This window comes from Rhopalosiphum maidis, chromosome 3 (genome assembly GCF_003676215.2).
Source record: "Rhopalosiphum maidis isolate BTI-1 chromosome 3, ASM367621v3, whole genome shotgun sequence".
NCBI classification, from domain to species: Eukaryota; Metazoa; Arthropoda; class Insecta; order Hemiptera; family Aphididae; genus Rhopalosiphum; species Rhopalosiphum maidis.
The window spans coordinates 51,813,316-51,825,657 of record NC_040879.1 but is presented as its reverse complement, the minus strand read 5'-3'; the positions used below and the strand labels follow the sequence as shown (position 1 = coordinate 51,825,657).

The window sequence follows — 12,342 nt, the reverse complement described above, 5'->3', positions numbered from 1 at the left end:
AACAATATTGTGTGTGCGTGTCGGTAGCGCGCGCGCGTGTGTGTGTGTGTGTGTGCGCGCGCGTCGCGCCTAGTCTGTGTGCCGCGTATGCCAGTGTGGCGGCGCGGTGTAGGTACGGCGACAGGACAGGTGTAAAATCGTCGTAACCCGTAGGCCGGTCGACGCCGAACGCGACAGTCGACGCGCGGCTCTCGGCTCCTCTCCACTCCGCCGCCGTATCATACAACCTCTTTGCATTCCGGTGAGGTTTGGAATGTGTAGGTAATAATAATTGCCGTCACCACCGCCACCGCCGCCGCTGTAATGTACACAACAACAGACTGTGTACGTACGGTAACAAATTATTATTATTATTATTATTACAATAAAATCGTCACTATCAAATTTGAGGTGAAAAATCGAATTAAACAGAACCTAACTCTTAGTAAATAGTATTATTTACGCACAGTAAATAATAATAATTGATATTAGTTGCTGTACACATTACACTTGTACACGCGTCCTTTTTGCAATTGTCTTATCGTCGTGTCGTACGTGCGCACGACCAACGAAATCGCGATACCGAAAAGTTCTGATCTGTATATCACTATTATTATATTTTCGCTCGATATTTTCCGTACGCGATAGACGTGCGTGTCGGCGGAGAACGGTCGCGTCGCGGGCGAAATACGCCGCCGCCGCCGCCGCGGTGAAACGGCGCCCCGAGCGCGACAAATGCGACGCGCTCGTCCTCGAGACAGCGGACAGCCGAGAGCAGACGCCGCCGCCGCGGGCCCGTTTTGCCTCGAATGATGTGGTCGAGTCGAAGGTGGCAATTGGACTACCACACAACGACGATTACGGTGTCCACTACCAGACCATCATCGCGGTCCGCTCGCCACAGTCGGGTCACACTACAATAACTGCCTGGTCATCGCTAATACACGCACGACACCTGCATAAATGACCAACGATATGGCTTTCAACGAAGTGAGTGTTTACGCAGTCAGTTCCTAAGTCATTTGTCTGCCACAGTCGGACGGTACTCTCAGACAACCCCGTTCAAACAATACTCAATACCATCGTATTTAGGTTTAAACCCATTTAGAGGGCAAACACATAAAGTTACTCAAATTATTTCACCCTTGAATCATAACTAATTAGATAGTTCTTTATTGAATTACAATACCTAGGTTTTACATACTATTTCCAAATTGTTGAGATTATTCATACTTAATATCAATGTATCCACTGATTGGTATGACGTTTGGTACCTAGTACACCTATTGTAAAACTAATAAATGGGTAATAACCAACTAAAACACTTAAATGTTAAACATTCTATTTATTTAAAATGTATATTACTATAACTTCAAGTTATCACTACCATCTTGTTGTTTTACATTAAGTATAAAAATGTAAAACAACAGGTAGGTGGTGGTGAAGTAGGTATCTATCATAGCACCATATTCTATTTTATCAGTAATCAAGAATTAAAAATAATGTATTATTTTACATATTTGATTCGGATAGATAGTAGATGTGATGTATTTAAATACTTACATAGTAGTAAAAACAGCAAACAAATAAATAATGGGTAAACGATAAACTTATTGTGTTTTTGTCTAAAAAATATAATTGATTTTTTAGATATATTTATTTTAATCAATATCAGTTTAATGTGATGTATTGTATAATTATATTACCTAATCAAAAATCCACTTGAAAGTTAAGTTATATAATTCTTAGATCTCATTAAAAATAAATTAAGTCTAATCAAAGCAATTAGGTAATGACAATAAATTATAAATATTTGCGACTTAATAATATTAGCTACAATTTTATTTTTTATACCAAACTTTACTTTTTTCTAAAAAGAGTAGGTTTATAACAATGTTTGTTACATAAATTAGTTGGTATTTAATATTTATTATTGATTTCTTAGCTGATAATGAAACATCAACATATTGAATGATTGGTAAGGCCATAAGGGTAATGGGAGTGTATACCTATCAAGGCCATTTATAGGTTTATTTTAGTTTTTTTTTATTCGTTCAGTATTAATAAGACTTATCGATTTTCCTTTTATAAACTTATGCTTAAGTATTTTTATCCTTATCCTTAAAAGGTCAAACAAGTTATAATTGACAGTATAAAAACTTATTCAATGAAATTTTCAATAATTTATATAAAAAAAAAAATAATTTTTACATAATCAATAATCATTGATAAACTATTTTACTTTCCTAACTAAATTTTTACACAATAGTGTTGATAGTGTATCTATCACACATATTAATGTTATCAAAAATGGTTAAAAAATTCCAACTTTGTTTCTTATAACTCTAAAGATTTTAATAAGATATTGAAATGTAATAACTAAAACTAAAGTTAAACATTTTTAAAGCAACGGCGTTTTTTCCAAATTTTTTTCTGAAATTTTCTGAAATTACATAAGTCAGTAACTATTATTTTTGTATAGGATCTGACTAGCATATTCATTTACATCAACATTTTAGAGTTTAAAATTGCTTTTGAGAAATAGCCCCTTATGAAATTATATATGAAAGTATGTTACTTATTTATTTTTTATTCTTAAAAATATACCTGACCGTTAATATGAGTTATAAATTAAATTAACCTTGTTAAAATATAATGAATTAATCTAAATTTTTTTTCACTTAATAGTTTAAATATATTGCCTGTAATCCACTTACTAACTTTGGTTTTGATGCAATCATCTTGAAAAAGCCTATTTCAATGTGCCACTGCACATCATTTTGACTTTCAGTTGTAGGTAGTATTTACTTTTTAATGATGACTAATAATTATATTTTTCAAAATATTAACATTTTAAATAGTCTGTTAAATTAAATTAGTTTATCTATTATTAATATAGTAAATTATAATTTTTATCAATTCTTGTTTTAAAGTATACAAACTACTATATTCATGACCAATTTTTTTACTAACATTGAAATAATTAAATATAATTTATTCATCGGTACCCAAAGTATTCATTTATTATCAGTACCTATCATTAATCACGATAACATCGAATAATTATGTATAGTTAAATAGTATTTACTGTTTATTAAATTGTACCTAATACTAAAAACCAATTACATTAACAATATATTAAAAACTATTTTAAAGACATTTAAAGATATATATTTATATTTATAAGTTGTTATTAAGATAATTTTAAAATACAGCAAAGAAATCTGAGGTTTCAAAACTAAAATAATGTAACGCCAGCTTCAATTACTGATCATTCAACTAAATAATATCGGCATTATTAGATGTGGTTTTTATGTATTATTTTAAAATACCAGATACCTATATGATGTTGTATATTCTTAAAAATGGAAAATATTCTTTATTAGATATTATTTAAAATAATATTATTTTTTATTCTAGAATATTTTTTAAGGTATTAAATGTGCTTTTTATGCAAAAAAAAATGTTCTATTAATTTGATGTTTCATGAGTTGCAAATGTAATATCTTACTCTCATTTAACTCCATACACTAGAACAAATATATAATATCATGAAAATCTTTCTTCTAATTATTATTATTAATATTATTACATTTTTTTGGCAATATCAGAAATTCAATAATAAATATTTATTAATTTTTTTTTTTAATACTATCTTATGTGTTTTTAATTACCATTATTATTTATTAAAATTAACATAAATTGTGTTATACACACTATACACTTTATTTGATCTTATGACATTGATGTTTTTTACAAATGTTATCTAATGTTTTTATAGAAAGTCGACCCAGAGCTCATATTTACCAAACAAGAACGTATTGGTAAAGGCTCATTTGGCGAAGTTTTCAAAGGTATAGATAACCGAACACAACAAATTGTGGCCATTAAAATAATTGATCTGGAAGAGGCTGAAGATGAAATTGAAGACATTCAACAAGAAATAATGGTTTTATCTCAATGTGACAGTCCATTTGTCACCAAATATTTTGGTTCCTATTTAAAAGTAATTAAAATACATTCAAATTTGTTAAATAGTTATACTTAAAAATATTTATTACTCTATTTTAGGGCACTAAGCTATGGATTATTATGGAATATCTTGGTGGTGGGTCAGCTCTTGATTTAATGAAAGCTGGTAATTTTGAAGAAATGCATATTGCCATTATACTTAGAGAAGTCTTAAAAGGTCTTGATTATTTACATTGTGAACGAAAATTACACAGGGATATTAAAGGTAAATATTAAGTGTATGCTACACACTCATTTATATTAAACATGTGAGACATGGCAAAAACTGTTAGGATAGAACTACTCAGACTCCAAATTGATATGAAGTATAGTTGAGAACATTATCTGTGAAATATTGTTTTAATTTTTTTTATATCACTTATTCAAAATAAGTTCTTAGTGTTTCAAAATCCATTAATTTTAACTAGAATAACTTTTATTTTAATTTCGTTAAAGCAAAAATAAAAACGTTATTTCACATCCAAAGTTTTCCTTTTTATGTAATAGAAATTTCATTTCTTAGTTATGACTGTAGCCTTCTCAGTTCTTTCCCCCTCAAAACAGTTTACTGTTTTACATTTGTTAGACTGAGACAACACGTGCGGATGTAGCATTCTATCTTAAAAAAAGATAATTTTAATTTTGTCATTCTGTTTTATAGCGGCAAATGTTCTGTTAAGTGAAATTGGTGATGTAAAATTAGCTGATTTTGGTGTTGCTGGTCAATTGACAAATACAACTAGTAAACGGAATACGTTTGTTGGTACACCATTTTGGATGGCACCCGAAGTTATTAAACAATCTGCATATGATTCCAAGGTTCATTCATTTTTTAAAGTGTTATGTTTCGAGTCAAAGATTAAAAGTTATATTGATTCTATAGGCGGATATTTGGTCATTAGGAATAACAGCTATAGAATTAGCCAAAGGTGAACCACCTAATTCTGAGCTACATCCAATGAGGGTATTATTTTTGATCCCAAAAAATAATCCTCCTCAACTGACAGGAAATTATACTAAACAATTTAAAGAATTTGTGGAAGCATGTTTAAATAAAGATCCTGAAAACGTAAGCTCTTATATTACTACTATAATATTTTTCACAGCTACATTTTTTATACAATATAATTTAATGTATTTTAGAGACCAACCGCAAAAGAACTATTAAAATTTCCATTCATCAGAAAAGCTAAAAAAAGTTCATACCTGGTAGATCTTATTGATCGTTACAAAAAATGGAAATCGCAACGTAATGAAGAGAGTGAGACCGAATCAGAAAATTCAGATGTGTAATTATAAAAAAATATTATTAATACAGCTAATTAATGGTCTTATTTTGAGCTTTATAAATTATATTATATTTTATTTATCCTTAATTCGTATAATGTTTATTTTGATTTTAGGGAAGATTCTGGTAAAAATGACAGTGATTTAGATGAACCATGGATCATGACTGTTAGAGGACCTAATTCTTTAAAGCCCTTATTAAATTCTAATCCTGAATCAAGCTCTTCTTCACAATCTCAATTGTTATCTAAGAAAACTCAACAGAATGGATCATTACAATCATCTAAAAAATCATCCAATCACAAATCCAATAACGTTGAATCAAATGTAATTAATAATTGTTTCACAATATTTAATTTTAAATTAAATTAATTGCTGTCTCATATTTTTGTAACAAATAATTAATTTAACATAAATTTTGGTGTTAATAATAGTTGATTGTCTCTCATGTTCATGGATCTAAAAATTTGGACAAACGTAATTCAAATTCCAAAGAAATTGAAACAAAACGCAATGTTACTCGCATGTCAGAACATACAGATAATAAGAAACAACCTGTTCATCCCAAGACTAACCAAAATCATAACAACTCGTGCTGGTCTCCGTGCCTTTCCCTTTTAATATTTCCTTTGATATCTGAGGTATGTTACTAGTAATATGTTAATCTATATAATGCAATTTATTAGCATACAGAGCAGCGTAACATACAATACTACTTTAAAATATGTATACAAAACATTGATTTACCCTACCTAATAATTTTGTATATTACCTATTTAGCTTCTGTGTGTAGATAATTATGTTTTTTTTGTCTTTCAGTTACAAAAGAGATATCGTTATAAAAATGATGTTTCCTATAAGATAGACGCTATTGAAGAGTTGAAAAACTCTTTTGAATTGGCTGAACGCGCAAGCCCAGGAATAAGTGATCAGTTTCTCAGAGAAATGATACACAAATTATTACCATCATTATCAGAACAGAGAATATCGAACATGCTAGATCATATGATTAGGTAGTGCTACATTATTAATTCAATTATTTGTTTATTTTAAAATTACTTATAAAAATGTTAATTTTATTTTACAGGGACAAACATTGATGACAGCTAAACATATTTTTTTCACATTATTATTTTGTTATAGTATTCTCATGAACGTCCTAGCCAATCAATTTAATCAGACAATAAATATAAAATTCATCTTTCAAATTACTTTTTTATGATTATTATTATTAATTTTGTTTATTTTTTTTTCATTTATGTGTTATACTGTGAATTTTTAAATTCTAGTTATTATTATTAATTTTTTTTTTTTTTGTTTATAATTTGAACTGTTGTATGATTGATGTGTCATAAATTTGTTTAATTCAGATCCTAAGATGTTTTGTAGGGTATTAGTGTTAAATTTTGTGAGGGCGACTCAAATGAATAGTATTAATTATGAACCCTCAAGAATACACGTTTAACACATTATCATTATTATTATTATTATTATTATTATTAATATTATATATATATTTTTTTTTACTATGTTAAGTAAATATATATAAAAAAAATTTTGTTGAAAATTTAGAATATTAATTGAAATTATTTTTATAATATCAGAGTAAATGAAAGTAAAAATGCTTATATATTTATTTTTACAAAATCAGATCAATAGATATTTTATTTATGGCCCACAACCAATTCTATATTGTTGTTAATTATTTCTTCATTAAATTTAAAATTTTAAGCATACAATATAATATAATTGTTTAACACAGTATTTAATTTATTAAAATTGGATTATCACATTTTTGTTTATTATTTCATGTTATTTGTATAACACTATAATGGAAAACATGCTATTGCTACAATTATGTTCAGTTCTATACAAAAATAGTACACATGATTTGGAACTAAAATCCAAATGGTTTTTGTTGTTTATCTATATTATATAATATATTTATTTATATTCTAATCCTATGAAGGTACTATTTTACTTAATTCAAGTACTTAACTTTGCTTCAATATTTTAGATATCAGCTAATATTTCTGCAATCAGTGAATCTAACTTTGCATAAAATTAGAATATTGATCAAGTTCTTCGTTCTTGAAATAAATGAAAACATGCAATGCCACCAAGTAATGTAAAAATTTTCACAACATTCATTAATGGTTCTAAACAGACATAATATAATTTATATATATTTATTATTATTTTATATTATGTTGTCTGTGGTTGTTTATTCAAAAAAATATTAAAAATATAAAACCTTAGTCATTAGCTTTTAGCAGAGCTACATGTGGTTATTTATTGCTTTTTGCTAGACATTCAGGGACATAGAATTTTATACAATCTCATTGGTTTTTGATTTTAATTTTTTATACTTGTCCAAAAAACTTTTCTAGACACTTTTTTGTACAAATGTTAAATATTTTATACTGAATGAATGGTCAATAATTCATGAATAATACAGTATGGAAAGATATATGGGATAATATCCTGCAGTAAAACTTGTTAAGACAATATACTAAGTATAACTAAGTACCCATCATCTTATGAATCATTCAATTTCTCGTGTGATCCGGCATTAAGAGGTATCAAAAAATTAAATTTGCCCAGTATAAAAAGAAACCATCAATAATCAATATCAATGCCGCTTTGGCACTTTATATTAAATCATTTCACTATAATTGTTTTTATATTTACATTTAAAAATTGAGAAAAATAATATTGATTTTGTTGAAAACTAGTGTCGTGTAAAAATTCTAATTTTCTCAAATGGTTTTTCCCAAATATATACTTTTGACGCAATAAATACTTACACTGATGCTTGTTTTAATTTATATTAAAGTTATTTGTTTTAAAGATGTACTTGATAAATATTATGTTACAAAAGAAAACGAAAACATCAATGGAGTAACAATAACTATTGAAGAATATTATATTCTATAAAAACACTAAATATTGTTAGTAGTGAGACTCGTGGCATGGCAATCAGTAACGTCACGACCTTATTTTTTCTGGGGCAATTTTGGGTGGGTAAAATTGTTAGGTCGTAAACATATTTTACTATGTACAAATATTTAATTCTAGAAGTCAGCTGTCAGTACATTAGTACATAGGTAACAAAACGTACTATGCTGTATTGCTGTATTGTTGTATATAATACGTATTATGTATCGTGTATGGTGTATAATGTATAGTATTTATTACTGAAAATTAAGAAATGTTTGGTAATTGTATATTTCTTATCTCCGGAGTGCGGGATACACTATAAACTTGTCTGTATAAACTTCCTATCATAATATGTATGAAAACATTGGGGATCATATTTCAAACCCTAAGTAAAGTATTTAAACAATGACTCACCTACTATACACCCACAACGTAAAAATAATCTAAAAATATATAGTAATGTAGAATTGTCATTATAGGACATAGGCCAACAACAATTTAATATAAAAAAAATATTATATTAATTAACTATACATTCATCCACACAAATTTTAATTCTTAAGCTCAAAATAAATTTTAAGGGCAAAGCAATTGCATTAAACAAACGTCGCCATTGCAAGAGACTGTGTGTGATATGGGAAAAAAATAAAACAATACCATGTTATGATTGCGACGATCTTATTCCAACACTAGCCCATGTTGAAAAAATAATTTTTAATTGTATACCTATAATTCAGACACATATTTAAGTAATTATGCTCCTCAAAAAAAAAAAATAATAATAAGTTCTAGTTGTATCATTATAACAATGCGTCTATAGATAATAGGTATTAGGTAAGTACTTACTACTAACAACCATTGATTTTAGGACAGTCTCTTCAAAAATCAATATTACTACTTATACAGATTATAGAATAATAGGATATTATAATGTATAATATAGGTATCTGCTTCGATAGTTGGGTAGGCTCATATTGTTAACTTTTAGGTTTTTATTTTATGATACACAGATTAAATACCCGGTAAATTAGTGACAATAATTTGTGAGGCTGATTTCAATATTTAGCTTCTGCATTACATTCAACTATTGGTTAAAAAATTGTATGTGTCGTTTGTATATACACGGGCATGTATGTATAATAAATTAATAAGTAATAAGAAATAACTTTTATTTTATGGCTTACTAATGCTTTAATTTTTAATTATGTCTTTTCGAATTGTGTATTTGAGTGAATAAGATGGATACTTATTGCGTAATGAATAAAAATATATAATATAGTATTAAAATACAAAAGAACTATAATTTAAGCAAAATAAAATTTACTTTAGTAACCACTGACCAGTGAAACGGTGAATGAAATTGTAAACAAACCTACTATCACATTATGTTGTGTTCGTGTATTATCAATGTTATCATATTGTTCTATGATAATATTTTTCCCAATCAGTTTTTATTTTAAAGTGATAATAACTGTTTTTTACCATTCTACAGACGGTAGATTCAAATTTTAAATCTTTATAGTAAATTCATGTATAATACATGTATTTTGTCATGGTACATTCGTATTTCGTACTATAAAATATTCAAGTGTTACTCCATTGTCTGTATTCAATGATTTAAGTCATTTAAGAAAATATATAGATGTTTAAAAAACTATATTTGTGATTCATATACCGCGTTTAATGTTTGCTGTTTTCTAGTGTTGCTGCCAAACCCAGACATTAATCATGTTGTTATTATTATTATATACCTAATAAATTCAAGAATATAAATTAATATACAAATTTTTATTTTTTGCCGGTTATATCTTGATTTTATTTTTAAAATTTGAAGCAACGTACCCACATATCTTAAACTGTGTCTTTTTCAATCAGTTCTACATATGTCTAGATTTATTTCTCATGATGGGATACAGGTAAACTATGATTATAATACAGAGAGTCACTAAGTTGAAGTCTTAAGTTATATTTTATAAAATTTTTAACCAATTTTTTTTTTAAAATAATTAATTGAAATATTTTTCTTATTTTTAATTATTATACTTATATAGAGGTATTAAAATGGTTTTAAATATAATGATACATATAACTTATATTATATTATTATTATGTATTAATACATATCTTGTAGTTGTTATATTTACCAATAAAAAAAAAATATCTGATGATTTAAAACCATTTTAACATCTCCATGTAATTAATATGATAATTTATGTAGACATAATGGTACATACTATGTTAATGGCATACACAATACACAATATTTTATTAATCAGGATGTTATTTTTATTTTTCTTAACTATATCTATTTTAATTACAGATTTATATATTCTGTATTATATAATTATATAAAAGTAACCTCAGGTGGTTAGCTTCCTATGCTTCTGTGCACGGTGACAGCAATATGTGTCGCTAAGGCCTACCTAGTGCCCTGCTAAGGTGTACCAACTACTACTAAGAGCAACCTAACCAAACAACTTAACTTGCACTTTGCTAAGATTTAAATGGCAAAGTAGTTTTTTTAGACACAACACCCACAATTGATCATCAGAAATGAAATATGATACCAAAAGTTAACAAAAATATATTTATCGAGATGTGTGATCAGTCTAAACCAAATAAAAATTAGTCCCCACATGAGGTTACTTTTATATTAAGAAACAGAGTATTTAATATATAAATCTGTAGTTAAAACATATCAATATTAAATAGTTAGATATCTTGATTATAAGATTATAAGATTATAAGATTAATATTTGTTTATTTACTATTATTATATGTATTTTTATGGTTTTGTTTTTAGTTTTGTGTCAAATACATTGATCAGTTGGATATGTGTATCATGTATTAGTTCTACATTAACATTAATATGGCTACATTATGGAAAGAAAAGAACTAAAAATTTTACCAAAGTACTGTTCTATGACCCTACTATCAAATCAACCAATTGTAACTGTCAATATTCATTTAATATTGACTGTTTATCTCCAAATTGTTCAAGCGTTAAAACCAAAGAAATCATTTTGTGTTTGCGAAAAGCAAAAAAGTCAATGGATATATGTGTATTTGCTATTTCTAATAAGTCCATTGCAAATGAGATTGTTGCTGCCCATAAACAAGGAATATCAATTAGGATTATAGTTAGTAATTGCATTTTAGTAAAGTCAAATGAAATTAAAATGTTTATGAAAAATGGCATTAAATTAAAATACCAAGAAAACTATTCTAATAGTTATATGCATAATAAATTTGCTATTATCGACTCTACATGGTTAATTCATGGTTCCATGAATTGGACACATCAAGCTACTTATGGCAATTGGGAAAATGTTATAATAACAGATTTACCAAGTTTGATAATTCCATTTTCCATAGGTTTTGAAAAAATATGGCAAAGAAATATTTTTATTCCATAAGATATGCTTATTTTGAATATTAAATCCGAGTTTAATGTAAATAAAACATACTTTTTATACTTAATGTATTAAAGAAGTTAAGTTTTTTAGTTTTTAATTTTTTTGTAGTCATATTCGAAAAATTGTACTATCAAATTTAAACAAAGCAGCGCTGTAACATTTAAATATTTTAATATTTACTAAATTTTGCATAACAAAACTACATAATGAAATGTTTGTCGATTTTTAATAAAAATAACTAATACATAATAATAGTAAAATAATTAAGACAATAGATTATGTTGATGTTTATTTATTTACTTTTTTTATAAGGTATTATTGACTTTTGTGTTAAGGTATATTCATTAGATCATACTGTAATGGCATTTCACAATGTTTCTTTCACACCATTCCAGTATATATACATATATATATATGTGTTTATTACAATAATATAAATATATATCCTAAACCTGTATTTTCACTAGATTAATTTTGTATTACCACAGTCTAACCATATAGGTAATACTAGTTTTGATAAAATTTATAACAATATCCTTTGGCCTGCTTAGTGTTTGTGTACTGAACGAATCTGATTTCACCCTTTGCTCTGTGTATTAGTGGCGGATATAGAGGAGGGCCCTCCAGGTCTAGGCCGTTAGTGAAATTTCAGATTCAATCAAAACATTTTGCTTAATTTACTTTATGTATAATGTAATAATAAATATGT

The 12,342-nt window shown here is 27.1% G+C and overlaps 2 protein-coding genes across 3 annotated transcripts; both read left to right on the top strand.

The window, feature by feature from the left end:
- The first annotated feature begins 255 nt into the window (after positions 1-255).
- On the top strand, positions 256-6,796 carry LOC113556232 (serine/threonine-protein kinase 26). The gene is made up of 10 exons (XM_026961055.2): positions 256-969; positions 3,761-3,985; positions 4,051-4,216; positions 4,652-4,809; positions 4,874-5,059; positions 5,134-5,279; positions 5,394-5,604; positions 5,712-5,918; positions 6,097-6,290; positions 6,365-6,796. Exons 1-10 carry the CDS (start codon positions 943-945, stop codon positions 6,375-6,377), a joined length of 1,533 nt encoding a protein of 510 aa, XP_026816856.1. The 5' UTR covers positions 256-942; the 3' UTR covers positions 6,378-6,796.
- A 2,921-nt stretch (positions 6,797-9,717) lies between these two features.
- Positions 9,718-11,781, top strand: LOC113557249 (mitochondrial cardiolipin hydrolase-like). Of its 2 annotated transcripts, XM_026962661.1 has the most exons (3): positions 9,718-9,947; positions 10,052-10,133; positions 11,021-11,781. In XM_026962661.1, the coding sequence occupies exons 2-3, from the start codon at positions 10,120-10,122 to the stop codon at positions 11,631-11,633; spliced, it is 627 nt and encodes a 208-aa protein (XP_026818462.1). In that variant the 5' UTR covers positions 9,718-9,947; positions 10,052-10,119; the 3' UTR covers positions 11,634-11,781. The 2 variants fall into 2 exon arrangements, with proteins under 2 accessions (XP_026818462.1, XP_026818461.1); XM_026962660.1 differs by having other exon boundaries at positions 9,718-10,133.
- The last annotated feature ends 561 nt before the right edge of the window (positions 11,782-12,342 follow it).

Excerpts from the sequence above, each read along its gene's own strand:
- LOC113556232 (XM_026961055.2), top strand. The coding sequence starts at position 943 with ATGACCAACGATATGGCTTTCAACGAA. Across the intron at positions 4,810-4,873 it reads AATCTGCATATGATTCCAAG|GCGGATATTTGGTCATTAGG; the intron begins GTTCATTCATTT and ends TTGATTCTATAG. Across the intron at positions 5,060-5,133 it reads TAAATAAAGATCCTGAAAAC|AGACCAACCGCAAAAGAACT; the intron begins GTAAGCTCTTAT and ends AATGTATTTTAG.